Consider the following 16,708-nt stretch of genomic DNA (forward strand, 5'->3'; position numbering starts at 1 on the left):
CCTATGATGGACCACCATTGCAGACCACCATCACAGACCCCATGATGGACCACCATTGCAGACCACCATCACAGACCCCATGATGGACCACCATCACAGTCCCCTATGATGGACCACCATTGCAGACCACCATCACAGACCCCATGATGGACCACCATTGCAGACCACCATCACAGACCCCATGATGGACCACCATCACAGACCCCATGATGGACCACCATCACAGACCCCATGATGGACCACCATTACAGACCCCATGATGGACCACCATTGCAGACCACCATCACAGACCCCATGATGGACCACCATCACGGACCCCATGATGGACCACCATCACAGTCCCCTATGATGGACCACCATTGCAGACCACCATCACAGACCCCATGATGGACCACCATTGCAGACCACCATCACAGACCCCATGATGGACCACCATCACAGACCCCATGATGGACCACCATCACAGACCCTATGATGGACCACCATTACAGACCCCATGATGGACCACCATTGCAGACCACCATTACAGACCCCATGATGGACCACCATCACAGACCCTATGATGGACATCCATTACAGACCCCATGATGGACCACCATTGCAGACCACCATTACAGACCCCTATGATGGACCTCCATTACAGACCCCATGACGGACCACCATTGCAGACCAACATCACGGACCCCTATGATGGACCTCCATTACAGACCCCATGATGGACCACCATTGCAGACCACCATCGCAGACCCTTATGATGGACCACCATCACAGACCCCCATGATGGACCACCATTACAGACCCCATGATGGACCACCATCACAGACCCTATGATGGACCACCATTACAGACCCCATGATGGACCACCATTGCAGACCACCATTACAGACCCCTATGATGGACCTCCATTACAGACCCCATGATGGACCACCATTGCAGACCACCATCGCAGACCCTTATGATGGACCACCATCACAGACCCCCATGATGGACCACCATTCCAGACCACCATCACAGACCCCATGATGGACCACCATCACGGACCCCATGATGGACCACCATCACGGACCCCCTCTGAAGGACCACCATCACAGACCCCATGATGGACCAACATCACAGACCCCTATGATGGACCACCATTGCAGACCACCATCACAGACCCCATGATGGACCACCATCACATACCCCATGATGGACCACCATCACGGACCCCATGATGGACCACCATCACAGACCCCATGATGGACCACCATTGCAGACCACCATCACAGACCCCATTATGGACCAACATCACAGACCCCATGATGGACCACCATCACGGACCCCATGATGGACCACCATCACAGACCCCATGATGGACCACCATTGCAGACCACCATCACAGACCCCATGATGGACCAACATCACAGACCCCTATGATGGACCACCATTGCAGACCACCATCACAGACCCCATGATGGACCACCATTGCAGACCACCATCACAGACCCCATGATGGACCAACATCACAGACCCCTATGATGGACCACCATTGCAGACCACCATCACAGACCCCATGATGGACCACCATTGCAGACCACCATCACAGACCCCATGATGGACCACCATCACGGACCCCATGATGGACCACCATCACAGTCCCCTATGATGGACCACCATTGCAGACCACCATCACAGACCCCATGATGGACCACCATTGCAGACCACCATCACAGACCCCATGATGGACCACCATCACAGACCCCATGATGGACCACCATCACAGACCCCATGATCGACCACCATCACAGACCCTTATCTTGCAGAATGTTACTTCAGCAGAAGTGGAAGACCACGGGGGGTCAGCAATCAAAAGGAGCGTGTGCTCCCCCCAGCACATCAGCAGTGGAGCAGCGGTCAACCTCTGTCCTCCTTGGAGACAACGTCCTTGTCCTCCGTCTCACCAAAGCTTGAACTGGTTCAGGGACAAGGTCTGACAGACTCAAAACGTTTTCTTTTTCTTTTGCCAGAGGCTGGTAGAATTATTGAGGAAAGAATAGTTTTCCTTTTTGGAATAATCCTTTCCTCCACAACTTTTATCATAAACTTCTTCTTGTCCTATCAGAATCTGTGAATTTGCTGCTGGACTGTCCACAAAATGCACTTTTAGATTGTTCCACATCTGCATGGAATGACAATAAGTCAAAGTCAAAGTCAAAGTCGGCTTTATTGTCAAATGTACTGCATCCATAAAGACATACAGCACAGATGAAATTGCTTTCCTCTCACCCCACAGTGCAAGCAGCATATAAAAAATAAATAAATAAACGACTTAAAAAATAGATAAAAAGACAGCAATAATAAGAAGAATAACAGTAGTCTAAACAGTGCAGAGAGCAATGAGATGGTTAAAGCGGCAGTTTAAAGTGACAACAGTGCTGAGAACAGTAAGTGGATGAGTCAGTGATGGCAGTCTTTGGTGAAGGTGGTGATCTGAACTGTTGTGAAAGTTTTCAGTGTGGGCTTGTAGGACGGAGTGGAGGGGCCAGAGGGGGGAGGGCAGGGAGGGAGTTGAGTGTCCTTATCGCCTGATGGAGGAAACTGTCTTTTAGTCTGCTGGTTCTGGCCTGCAGACTTTGCAGCCTCCTCCCTGATGGCAGCAGGTTGAAGTGTCTCTGGGATGGGTGTGAGGGGTCCCCTGCAATCCTGATGGCTTTGCGAGTGAGGCGGGAGCGGTAAATGTCCGAGGGGCCAGTAAGAGGGACACCAACGATCTTCTCAGCTGTTCTCACAATGTGCTGCAGAGTCTTCCGGCAGGACGCGTTGCAGGCTCCGTACCACACGGTGATGCAGCTGGTCAGGATGCTCACCATGGCCCCCCCCTGTAGAAGGTCTGCATGATGGGGGGAGGAGCTCTGGCCCTCTTCAGTTTAAAGGATATAAAGGATATTCTCACCATTGCACTGTTGTTCAAACAGAGAAGCCGATGATTTACCTGTGCAGTGGCTCCTCCCCCCTCTAAGCCCCACAGCTAAGGGTGTTTTTATCCCTTGTGCTATCTTAGATGACCCCCCCTTCCATTGAGGTGTTCTCCCTACCATGACAAAGGTGGATAAAGGTGGAAAGATTTCATGTAATCCATGGACACCAGTGAAGATCACAAATCATTGAAGAAAAAAGGTTCAGAGCACTGTCTAGTGGGTCTAGATGACCCAACTCCCAATGCTAAAGTGTCTAGGATAGAATAAGGGATACCCACCTTTGTCATGGTAGGGAGAACACGTGAATGTGAGGGAGGGGTCATCTAAGATAGCACAAGGGTTAAAGAGGAGCCACAAACTAGGAGGAAACATCACGAGCTGCTGAGTGAAGCGTGAAGGAAGCGTTTCAGAGCTTTCAAAAAGGCTGCAGAACTTTCTGGGAAACAGTTCAGAGAAGTCGATGCGCCCCCTGCTGGTTAGAAGCAGGCCTGCACAATTACCACCGTTCGTTATTGCGATTTCAAGCTGTGCAATGTCCATGTTACAAATGTCTGTGAAAATCTGAATAAATGGTAAACCTTAAATGTGCTAAAACAATCTAATGGCAACTTGAACTATTTAATGAATTGAATAAATCCCTTCATGCACCAATCAGATGGAGCTTTTATGTTGGATGTTGGCCTAAAAATTAAACAAGGGTCATTTGGAAAATAACATTTATATGGTACTTTAACACTTATTTAATTTAAACTGTTGCAGTGAAATGGAAATATTTTTGTTGTTTTTGCTTTTTGTTCATTTATCGCAAGTTATATCATCATCGCAGTATTGATCACTAATATCATGAGTTTTCAGCCCTAATTTGAATCATTTCAACTATCATTGCAAGTCTTTGGTCAAAAACAATATTCAGGGTGGACTTAGCGTGGACTTCAGTAGTATTTTACTTCCACACTGAACTTATGTGAGCCTTAGTTTGGTTCACAAACACAAAAACCTGCTTAACTAGCCTGTTAGCCTGTTAGCCTGTTAGCCTGTACCGCTAATGAGTGGGATTTAAATCCAGGAGGAAAGACGAAGCGGGGAATCCTGGTTATGATGGATTAGAGGTTAGAAACAAAGAGGGCAAAACCATCCAACTGTCCAAAAAAGGGTCATGAGAGCACAGAGGGTCTGTGGGGGGGCACAGCGGCTGGTTTCTGAGGTAAAGTTTGGCAGAGATAACAGGAAGGAGAATTTCCCAGAAATGCTTCCTACAAACGTTTGCCTCTAAGCCAAAATCAGAAATGCTCTTTGATTTACAAGAAAAGCCACTTTGGTTGGGTTTTTTTCAGGTTCTTTCAGAAAAATGCAAAGACACCTGTTACAGTGTTTGGCAGGGGGGGGTTACACTTCTGAAGAGGATCCTGTTCCTGAAGCTTTCCCCGTTTCGGTTTGTCACACTCCTCAGTGTGTTCACACCTGAAGCATTGATCACATCCTGCATGTCGTTCCCGACGTGCTGCAGAGCTCTAAGCCTCTAACGCCAGGTCAGCAACAGAGAAGAAGCCCCGCTTACCTGTCCTGATGCTCCCACCACCATGCCTGAGCTCATGGGTGCCCCCAAAGAGGCCACAATGCCCCTGCATGAAAACTATCCAGGGTGTGCTGGAGGGAGCCACGGCGGAGTGGAGGTACAGGAGGAGAGGCGGGACGGTCCCGCGACAGTGTTTGGGATTAGTGTGTAATGTGCTGGAGGTATTAACACACTGCAGCTGACAGACACACACACACACACACACACACGGAGGCCTGTGTGCATTCTTAAAGGGGATTAAGTGGACAAAAATAGAGACGTCTTTTCTACTGACCTAGAATCAGAAAGTTGCAACTAAGAGACAATGAATGGTGTGTGTGCACACAAACAAAGATTCAATCCCAACATGTTTGCACAGCACATACTCACAACCACTTCCTCTCAGGGCGTCTTGACCAAACGTCTGAGCCGCCTCGGCTCTTGAAAGTGTGAAGTCATTGTTAGAAAGATTTAGGAGCGGGAAAAAGTTTGGAAACGTTTGGAGCCTTTGAGCTGAGTTTCCATGAGTCAGAAAGACGGGAAAGAAGTTTATGAGAACTGTGACACAAAGCAACCCCTTTAGAAAAGGAACGTCACGGACGCCACACGGTCTGAGGGTTTGAGGCATCAAAAACGGAGTTTGATCCAAGTGTGTCTCACTAACGCCCTCCTCTGTACAACTGCAGTGATCAGTTTCTGTCAGCAGGGGGCGCCAGACTGGATGCAGTTTAAACCTCCTCAGGCTGGTTCTTCTGTTTTTTTGAATGAAGTTTAAATCATTCAGTGCAGCATTCAAAGCAGTATGAATATCTAGATCCTGTATTCATCCCTACCTGAAAAACAACCAAAGAACTGTTCAGTTTAAAATTCTGTCGTGTAATGATCAAAGTCAGTTTGGTTCATGAGGCATTAAAACCTCCGGTAACTTGACCCAGAGAGGAAGGAAATGCTATACCTTCATCTTATATTACGACATATAATCACATTATCAGTTTATCAACTAGAATTGGACAAATGTCATAAAAACTGGTTTCCAGCAGTTGAAACAGAAATGCTGACTCATCGTTTTCATTCAAGATTCAAAGGGTTTATTGTCATATGGACATTAAGAAACGGGTTTCCCTGCACAATGAAATTCTTTCTTTGCTGTCTGCTTCGAAAGCCAAAAATAAGTCTACTTTTAGGCTTTGAAACGCTGCATCTGAAAGAATTTCACCGAGGTTAAACCTTAATAAAACTGATCATTTTTGTGAGGTAAAAGTTTGGACTGGTACTGAGTGTCAACAAAAACAAGTGTTTGCTAGAAACTGGAGTTGAGTTCAGAAACTAAGTCGACTCATCTGTCTGAGGAACGGACTGCTGACAGCAACAGTCAACACTCTGCTGTTGGCTTTCTCCTGATTGTTGGCTCATTTATTGAACGCCTAATGCTTGGAGGTTCCAGGACCTCTGAGTTCCTCCAGGACCCCTGAGTTCCTCCAGGACCCCTGAGTTCCTCCAGGACCCCTGAGTTCCTCCAGGACCTCTGAGTTCCTCCAGGACCTCTGAGTTCCTCCAGGACCTCTGAGTTCCTCCAGGACCCCTGAGTTCCTCCAGGACCCCTGAGTTCCTCCAGGACCCCTGAGTTCCTCCAGGACCCCTGAGTTCCTCCAGGACCTCTGAGTTCCTCCAGGACCCCTGAGTTCCTCCAGGACCCCTGAGTTCCTCCAGGACCCCTGAGTTCCTCCAGGACCCCTGAGTTCCTCCAGGACCCCTGAGTTCACGACCTGCTTCATGCATGCTGACAGTGATGGACAGGCTGCATTCAAAATGAAGGGCAAATGTTTTCTTCATCATGAAGATGGATGGGAAGTGAAGTCCTCCGTTCATGGAGCGTCTCCCTCATGACTGTTAAACTGTTTGTAACCTGCAGCTGTACTGGAAGGACTGGACCCCCCCTGCATCCGAACCTCTTCAAAAACAAGCATCGACCAGAGTCTGGCAGACCCAGAGAACAGCAGGGCTTTGTCTGTCTGTCCAACTGTCACTTTGAAGCGCTGAGGAGGCGAGGTGAAGTCCACGGTCTTCCACAACAAGGCCATCTTTCTGCGCCGATGAACAGGCCGTCCTTTTTTCTGCTCCGTGAGCCGTCATGTCTCCACGGCTCTTTTGTATGACGGGCCGTGTTTCTGGACGTGGGCTTCAGTTCATCGCGTCTCTGAACCTCAGCCTTCCTCCTAATCTAATCAGGAGCTTCCCCACAAAAGAGGATGGGTCATAGCTTTGTCAGACGTCAAACTCTGTTTATAGAAACACAACAGGATTTTTTAATGTTTGAACCACTCAAAGCACTTTGAAGCTAAAAAAATACATTTAAACCGAGATGCTAACAAAATACAATCTGAGCAGAAGCTTGTTTCAAATATCAATAAAGCTTTCAGCCTTTAGCATTTATAAACTGCTTCCTCGCAGTTCTCCCCGAGGCTTCCTGCTGGATCACTAAAACTCACAGCCGTGGTCTGATGTAACAGAGGACGGTACGGCGGACCGGCTATAGGTCAACCCTAACCCCAACCAAGGCCAGGGTGTGTCCTCTTCTGTGAGTTGGCCGTCAGATACTGCTCTGTAGATTTAAGGCCTCACAGTGAATAAAATCCTACCGTATCTAATGTGAAGAGATGATAACAATTCACAACATTTCCTGTTTTTATTGTTTCGTGACCCATCGAGTGGCTTCGCAGGAAGGTAGTAGTTCCAGATGAAACTCCAGTTTGTTGGGAGTGAATCTCCTGAACTCAGTGACACAGAGTTTATGGCGTATAAACCCCAATTGGCTTGTCTGAGGGTCTGGTCACCGCCTCACGCAGCAGACGGCAGCGCCTTCCTCTGGTGTGGGTGCGGGTCATAAAGCTGAGGCTTCAGGTGGCGAGGAAGAGACGTACCCGGGTCAAGCTCCAGCCAGGCAGCAGTGGACAGGTCGCTCAATCTAAACCCCGGTTTAAACCGGTACAGGAGACGCTGGGAGTCTTCGTCTGGCCGAGTCCAGCAGCGAAGCCAGAAGACACAGTAGGACCTCCACACCAGCCCAAGCTCCATGACGGCAGCGCCGGGGTCCCCAAACTAGCAGTGTCAGGTTCAAAGCCATAATTCCAATGTGCCACAACGGCAGGGGGGGGGGGGCACTGAAGTGAGTCCAGCGTTGGCCTGGTCTTCTCAAGGCTCTCGCAGGATTGTGGCCACCGTTGCAGATCTGGTACCAGCGGTGTTCTGGACCCCATCCGTCTGTCCCCATTCGTTGATTTTACAGCCACATATTAGCTCAACTTGCTTCCTGTGACGGTGGAGTGGGTTTCAGCGGGCAGTTCACCAAAACACGGACATGGATGGATGGACTGTTGGACCTGCTGCTGATGACAGTGAGATGATTTTCTCCATCAGGTTCAGGTTTTATTTGTGCGTGGACAGGCCCCGCCCACTGGACTAAGACCTACACCTGACAGTAACGATGACAAACCTCCAGCAACAATTAGGCCCCTCCCACTTCTTATTTATCCTCCAACTTTTTTAACCCCCCCCCATACTTTAGTATCTTTAACATCCCTCTCTCTCTCCTTCTTTCTTCTCTTTTCCGTCCAGTCCAGCAGTTTTTTTCCATCTTTGCTCATATGGGCTGTATTTCTTTATTTCTTCAGAATCATATTTGAGTGGGGGGGGATTCTAATGTCGTGCATAAGTGATGTGAGGACCCAAAGACAGGCCTTCAGTCTCCTGCAGGTCGCTCTAGAATGACCCGCTCAGCCTTTCTCAGCCTCATAGCTGCAGATGTTTCCTTTTGCTCCTCAGAGGTTCTTCAGGGTTGAACAATGCAGATGAATGCATCAGAGATTTCTGTTTAATCTGCTCCCTCTAAAGCTATTTTAGGTTAGGGTTATAAAAATCTGAGATGAATGGGATTAGAAAATACGGGATTTAAATCTCTGATGATTACTCTTTTTTCTTGGTAATTTGTATTCTGTATTGTTTGTGGTGTATTTTTTTTCTACAACCCTCTGGAACCAACCAAAAACAAACAGCAGTCATGCTGTGATAATCTAACCAAACACTTAAAAACCCAAAAACGTTGTTCAGAATGTTTTGGTTCTGCTTCACTTTAGCTTAAAATGCAGAAACACAGACTGTCAGAAGTTATAAATAGCATCAATAAAACTGCAATGAAAGTAGTAAATTTAGAATTTAAAACAAGTTGTACACTAAGTAAAGGCTAATGCATTATCAAAAATGATACCATGGTCCGGGTAAATACTCAGTTCTGATTGGCTGCTGGGTGTGGAATAAAAAGTGATGCACGCCTAAAAAAGTAGTTCCGGTCACATAAATGTTCTGTATCAATGCTCTGCTTTAGCTTCATCATCTGGACAAAAACAAGTGGGAAGAGGTGGAGCTTTTCATGAAGGGGTTCTGATCCGATCTTCGTCTGGCTCCTCCCCCAGGACCGGTCTGGGAGACCCCACCAGGGGCAAAAGCCCCAGGCTGTGCGTAAAGCATGGATACCATCTTTCCACCCTTCCTTTGGCACTTTATTTAGAACCGCTCCTCCAGTTTCTTTCTGGTTTCATTTCAAGCTTTTTTCCAGTTTTCCAACTTGTGTTCATTTCTTTAACTGACGTCATTTACACACATTTACCCCTCATATTGTTGACTTGTTTCTATTTTTCTATTTACTGCTCATTAACACTTCAGATCGTGATTTCTCTGGTTTTACCTTCTGTCTGTATGTTACCCCCCCCCCCCCCCCACCTTCTTTTGACTGAGGCGTAACAACAGGATGAAGCTCGTCTAAATGACAATAACACCGTTTTAATGAGAGGCAGGGCACTGTCGTTAACGTCTGCTTCAGAGTATCACAGAAATGTTTGATGGAGGAAACAGGGGTCAGTTGTCATGGAAACAAGAATGAGGGAGGGACTACAATAACCAGGAAACACAGTTCTGAGAAGCAGAGAAGAGGCCGTACAGAGGTTCAGGTTCTACAGCCGTCATGGATCATATCTGACATGGAGGAAAAACCAAAAGCTGGCTCTCGGTTGGCAGATCCATAACTGTGATTTTTATTCCTTGACAGGCTGGTTAGGCCCCCCCCAGCTGGAAGATCAGAGTCTGCTCTCTGCAGTCTGCCAGCAACCAAACCAACGGAGCTGCTGCTCCTCATGCGACTGCAGAACCAGGAAGGAATCTCCAAGCTGTGATGCCTCATCATCAATGACAGAACTTCACGCTGTGGGCGTCTGCTCGGTGCTGCACTCCTGTCTTCAAATGAACATCGTCCTAAATAATAGACGGATTCCTAAAGGCAGCGCTGCACAGCGCATGGATGCTCCTCCAGGGTAGGTGTTTGCATGTTCAGAAGACAACAGCTAGTCCTCTGACTCAACAAAAAGATCAAGTATCTGCAAACAAACCAACGTTCTTGGAATGTCATGGGGGAAGCAGATCCTTCAGGTTTCTTCATTTCCTACATTCAAGTAAAAACCCAAAACTCTCAGCAGTTTAGAGAAACCTTCTTTTTGATTCGTTTCTGTTGAGAAGTCTTTGCAGAGCAAAGCATGAAAAGACACCAAATGTGGGTTTTAAATATTAATACAGACTTTTTGAATCAATACTCCATCCATGGCGCTCGGCTGACAACTGTCAAACTCACAGTTTTGGTTAACGGGGAGAAATGTGTGACAGCAGGAGTGTGGACGTTCCTCAGCTCTTTACTCCGATATGATGATCGCTGCTGATGGCTGCACAGGGGGGGGGGGCCCGCCCCGCCCAGGTTTTACACCACCGGGGGAGGCAGCAGAGGGCTGGATTATGGCTTTCCTTAAAACAGAATCTACTGTGTGTAGTTGTGGTACTCCTGCTTGTTGTCAAATAAACGGCTTTGTCACCTTGGGGACAGAAAAACCAGAGCTGCGAGTCAGAGAATATGCTGCCAGAGCTGCAGATAGTGCCTCAGATGTTTTCAGCTGAGGGTTTAGACAGTCGCCATGGCAACTTTGGGGTGGCATCCTCCCAGGCCATCTGTGTTGTTGTTTGCAGTCCAAAAGAGAGGCAGTGCAGAGTTCAGCAAACTCTGATCAGAGAAGACTGTGATCCGATGACCCGCTCAATCTGAACTTCATCTAAAGGAAACAATAATCCCAGAAAACACAGGATGACGTCAGCCTGACCTTTGGTCCACAACTCAGGCTGCTAGCAGGGAAAACACAAACTCATCAGGAAGCTGCAACTGCTCCCTGCAGCTTTGGGCATTTTTCTGTTCATCCCCTCTATTAATAAATATAAATACATAAATGTAACAAACTCAAGTCAACTCAGAGGAAAAACCCTGCAGCTCACATTCCACTGGTTGATTATTTTTAGTCGAATTATTTTATACAGATTTAGAAAAGGAGTAACGTTTTTTCTTAAATTAAGAAAAAATTTGAAATAGTGTGCAAAACAAATGTAATACTTCTCTGTGATTCATGTACTCGGCATCCCTCATAAGGTCAGACGTGGTGAATGGACAATGAACAAAGAGTGAATGGAAGTTATGAATAAAACAAGAGATGTTCATTTCTACAACATTCCTCAAATCAGTCAGATGTGGGCTCCCATTCATAAGATAATGACGTTTTTCTGGAGTTTTCACTCTCATTTCTGAGCCCAAACTGCAGCCTTTTTGTTTTGAATCCAAATGTTCCCTCAGACATTCATAATTATCACACAGATGCATTGGTTTGACATTTCATCCTCCCCTCCATCCTGCTCCAAGTGTAGCAGGAACCATCCAGGAGTCACTTCACAATCCTAGCAGCTGATTGGATAAAGCAGCTGTAATGAACGTTCCTTGCACACTTCAGCCAATGAGACAAAGCCACACAGAACAATGTTTCCTTCAGCCACAAATGCACGCTTTGCCGTCTGGAAGTCATCTTTTTTGAGAGTCAGTTTTTGCATAACATGTTTAAATTGTAGCTGCAGTTATTAAGCTGCTTCCAACTTCAGACACGTCAACAAAAAAACGTAACTATCAATAATGATCACTTATTTACTGCATTATTACCCGAACAACAATTTAAAAGGTAAATTAACAACAACAATGATTATAGCAGAGCCAGAAATTTCAAGTCAAAATTAGCAGTCTTGCACTGAGAGGGCAGGTTATGGAGGCGGGAAGTAAAACGGGACGTAATCACAGGCTGATCAGCCGTGATTCATGAAAACTATTTATGTATCTGAGACATAATCCTGTCTGCAGGAACTGATGGTTAGCTGGGTTACAGGGACTTTTCATTAAAGCATTTCTGTTTTATTAAAGAGTCAAGCCAGGCCATTATCTGTATAATAATAATAATAATACAGTGAACTATTGTATATTTCTCCTTCAAAATGAGAGTCAGCACGGTTTTTTTAATCCACCTGCTGTGGTTATAATGCAGCAAATCAACAGTCATCTTCAAACAAATTTAGTCTATGCTTTATCTAAATTTTTCCCGTCTTCAAACTATCAACTGATGCTGAAAATGTTTTCCCTACGTGAGCATAAAGACAATTCCAGACTAGAAACGATGCATTACCTGTGATAGTTCTAGTGTGAAGGCTTTCTGATGACTGCAGTTGCTGAAGATGCTTTTGCTATTTAAGAAATTATTGAAAGAATTTGTTGAAATTGTGAAAAACTATTGCATAATACTCAAAAACTTCAGCTTTACCCCAAATTAGCCCATAAAACCTCTGTAGGTGCCAAATTAGCCAAAAAGTTAGCACATTGCTACAACAGTAGATGCCAGTTTAACCAAATAAGCCACTTCCAAAAGTGTTCAATCCCTTTTCACTACTTAATTCTTGTTATTGTTTTGGTTTAAATTGCTTTTTTATAAAAAGCGGACTATCGGATACATGGGATCGTTACATGTGTGTTGTCATGGTAACGACTGAGACGGCCCTGGTGGCAAAGGACAGCAGTATACAGTACATGTTGATGGTCACAATGCATTAAAGAAAGCATCAGTTCAGAGAGAAAGTTCACCTCTTCCTGCTAGTTTTTGTCCAGCATCCACTCGGGGGCGGAGCTAGGGGGGCCCCCGCCCCCAAGGAGAAGGCTCTGCCCCCACCTCCTCAACCCATTTTTGAGTCAATATCTATTATTGTCACCATTGATGAAATGTACCAGTTTCTTTCTTAGCATGGAAAAGCACCTCATTCCAAAGAACTGCTGTTTTTCTATCAAGAACAATAAGAAACGTGTTTGTAACACATTTATTGATTTGATACTTTCATTAGAAAAGGCCTTCCACTTTGCCATCATTCCAAAGTCTTCTGCCCCCCTCCTGCCCCCCAGTTTTAAATGTTCTGGCTCCGCCTCTGAAACCACCAATGACCGTCTTAACCAGCAGAATCCTGGATCATCTCTGACGTTTTAATCAAATGAGCAGCAAAACCCAGAGTGGCTAAAAATCCTCTAAACTTTGCCCCTGAAACCTCCCTGCACTCATCAGCCCACTCTGATGCCCTGCTCCCAGTGCAAAACCCCCCCAGTTTGTGGCCCGGTTCCCACAGAGCTGTGGTCCAAGCCCAGCTGGGATCCCAGGGAGGGGCAGCAGGAGGTTTAAGCGCTTAGTCCTTTCAAGGAGAAGAGGACGACATGCAGGCCAGTGTTCACATATGAACCCCCCCAAACTGCAAACGGAAGAGCTGGCTGCACATCCGTGTCCTGGAAAAGCAAAGTTCAGCTCCCGTAGGTCAGCACACTGCTGTGTGTGAGCTCTTTTCAGCATGGGGGAGGGAGCATATCAATAATTCATCCATTGATTCCCCTCAAAGATGGGGCTCTGTGAGTAAAAGCTGCAGCGCTGCAGACCAGCATCAGTGTCAGACAGTTGGTGTTCCAGCATCGCTGTGTGGAGGAACAAACTAACAACACAGCCGTCTGTTCTCCTGTTGACTGTGGAAGCATCAGCCAGAGTCCGGTTCATTCAGAGAACGCCTCCAACCCATTGACTGTATCAGAGAACTGGACTGAGCGGCCGACATAGAAAACCTGCAGCTCCAGAGGAATGAAACCAAACCACGGCACGGCCATGTTGGAGCCAGAGGACCGTAGTAAGCAGGGATTGGTCCAAGTCGGTCTGAGTCAACGCTTTTATGGCAACTACTGTCAACTACAGGACTGAGCTTCTTCACACGCCTTCCACTAAAAGGGGCCTGGGAGAATCTGTCAATCAAACATTTGAGGTGGGGGCCAGTGGGCACCTCCTGCTTTTAATGAGGCATCTGATTGGTCAGTTTATAACTTGAAGAGCCAATGATAAAAATGAGGATCATCAAGAAGATGTTCCAGAACGGTTCTTCTGACCAACAGAAGGACTGAGGAACAGCTGGTTGTTTCTCTGTAAACCACTTCCTGTTTGGGACGCCAGGGGGCACTCAGTCCAGTTCTCTAATACACTCATCAGTGCTCCAACCAGATTCAAGCAATCGAATTATCTGTGACATCATTATTGTAATCACATTCAGAGAGAAGCTGAAAATTTCTCAATCAACCAAAAATTCTGAACAGCTCAAGACTGAATTCACGTAAAGACCCGTCAGCGGACATCTGCACACATTAACCAACGACTAACGCATGATGCTAACTAATGATGCTAAATGCTATGATGCTAGATGCCAAATGCTACGATGCTAAGTGCTACAACGCTAAAATGCTAGATACTATGGTGCTAAATGCTATGATGCCAAGTGCTACAATGCTAAAATGCTAGATGCTATGGTGCTAAATGCTATGATGCCAGATGCTACGATGCTAAAATGCTAGATGCTATGGTGCTAAATGCTATGATGCCAAGTGCTACAATGCTAAAATGCTAGATGCTATGGTGCTAAATGCTATGATGCCAGATGCTACGATGCTAAAATGCTAGATGCTATGGTGCTAAATGCTATGATGCTAAGTGCTACAACGCTAAAATGCTAGATGCTATGGTGCTAAATGCTATGATGCTAAGTGCTACAACGCTAAAATGCTAGATGCTATGGTGCTAAATGCTATGATGCTAAGTGCTACAATGCTAAAATGCTAGATGCTATGGTACTAAATGCTATGATGCCAGATGCTACAATGCTAAAATGCTAGATGCTATGGTGCTAAATGCTATGATGCCAAGTGCTACAATGCTAAAATGCTAGATGCTATGGTGCTAAATGCTATGATGCCAGATGCTACGATGCTAAAATGCTAGATGCTATGGTGCTAAATGCTATGATGCCAGATGCTACGATGCTAAAATGCTAGATGCTATGGTGCTAAATGCTATGATGCCAGATGCTACGATGCTAAAATGCTAGATGCTATGGTGCTAAATGCTATGATGCTAAGTGCTACAACGCTAAAATGCTAGATGCTATGGTGCTAAATGCTATGATGCTAAGTGCTACAACGCTAAAATGCTAGATGCTATGGTGCTAAATGCTATGATGCTAAGTGCTACAATGCTAAAATGCTAGATGCTATGGTACTAAATGCTATGATGCCAGATGCTACAATGCTAAAATGCTAGATGCTATGGTGCTAAATGCTATGATGCCAAGTGCTACAATGCTAAAATGCTAGATGCTATGGTGCTAAATGCTATGATGCCAGATGCTACGATGCTAAAATGCTAGATGCTATGGTGCTAAATGCTATGATGCCAGATGCTACGATGCTAAAATGCTAGATGCTATGGTGCTAAATGCTATGATGCCAGATGCTACGATGCTAAAATGCTAGATGCTATGGTGCTAAATGCTATGATGCCAGATGCTACGATGCTAAAATGCTAGATGCTATGGTGCTAAATGCTATGATGCCAAGTGCTACAATGCTAAAATGCTAGATGCTATGGTGCTAAATGCTATGATGCCAGATGCTACGATGCTAAAATGCTAGATGCTATGGTGCTAAATGCTATGATGCTAAGTGCTACAACGCTAAAATGCTAGATGCTATGGTGCTAAATGCTATGATGCCAAGTGCTACAAGACTAAAATGCTAGATGCTATGGTGCTAAATGCTATGATGCTAAGTGCTACAACGCTAAAATGCTAGATGCTATGGTGCTAAATGCTATGATGCCAGATGCTACGATGCTAAAATGCTAGATGCTATGGTGCTAAATGCTATGATGCCAGATGCAACTAAAGTCAGACTATATTTTCACGGAGCAGACTTTAAGACGTGGCGGATAAATGCAACAAAATGAATTAATGGAACAGTAATAGACCTGTTTTTGATAAATATAAGAAGAGACACTTTGTATGAAGCTTTATTAGTAGTCTCTTTGTAACAATACAGAGCTGCTGTTCAGCTGAAAAAAGCAACCCCCCCCCCCCTCGTGGGAACATCTTTACTGTCAATTAGAAGAATCCAAAATCCTGTTTTTAGGCTGTTTCTGTTCTTATTTCATGTCAAAATGAACCAAATGGAGCCAGAATCAGGAAAAAGGAGCTTTTTCCTTCAGTCTGCTCCCCTTCAGTAAATCTGTCCTTTTTTCTCAGCAGCTTTGAATCTTTCCAGCTGGTTCAGGTGACGGACTGAAAGCCCTCTTCTCATGGGGGGGTTTTCAACGGGAAAACACAAACAACTCATTTGGAAATCAAACGTTTAATAAACGGTGTGAAAATCATCTGGTCTGTAGATGTTTGTATCTACCAGTAAACTTCTCAGAAATGAGATTTTGGTTTTTGGTTGAGATCCTCAAACCAAAGGCATCCTAATCCATTCCAAGGCTGTTTCTCCCAGAATGCTCTGCATGGTGCGTTCCAGTGTTCCTCTGTAGGAGATGCTCCCATCTGCTGCTTTGTTCTGCAAACATTTCTACAGCCTGTATTTACTAGAACTTTGTCTTAGAGACCACTTTTGTTAAATATATTCCATCAGTTGTATTTCTGTTAAAGAAAGTAAAAGCAGGGAGAAAAAATCCATTCAAATCCAATTTGGAATGAAAAAATCAGAGATTTTATTTTCAGCCCCATCGCCCCCCTCTAAGGTGCGACAGGAATTTAAAAATGATCAATAAGTTTGCAGTTCAGACTGTCAATAATGTTTTTCAGACTTAAATGTGGAGAACAGAAAACGGAGGGAAGTAGCAGATGACCACAAAGGGACTAATTATTGCTGCTGAGGGTTGATTGGAGGACTGGTTGAGGA

The 16,708-nt window shown here is 45.5% G+C and overlaps 1 protein-coding gene across 9 annotated transcripts in view; it reads right to left on the reverse strand.

Moving 5' to 3' along the window:
* The window catches only part of ank2b (ankyrin 2b, neuronal), a 181,815-nt gene that overhangs the window by 132,510 nt on the left and 32,597 nt on the right, over positions 1-16,708 (reverse strand). The window contains exon 1 of one of the 9 annotated variants that reach the window (XM_078936526.1): positions 4,516-4,631. The exons of the other annotated variants lie outside the window; for them this stretch is intronic. Coding sequence (XP_078792652.1) covers positions 4,516-4,551 — 36 coding nt within the window. The 5' untranslated portion in view covers positions 4,552-4,631. Of the gene's footprint in view, positions 1-4,515; positions 4,632-16,708 lie in introns of those variants that run through there. 9 annotated transcript variants of the gene reach the window in all.

The sequence above is a fragment of the Oryzias latipes genome, chromosome 18 (assembly GCF_053564925.1).
Source record: "Oryzias latipes strain Hd-rR chromosome 18, Olatipes_Hd-rR_3.1".
Lineage (NCBI taxonomy): Eukaryota > Metazoa > Chordata > Actinopteri > Beloniformes > Adrianichthyidae > Oryzias > Oryzias latipes.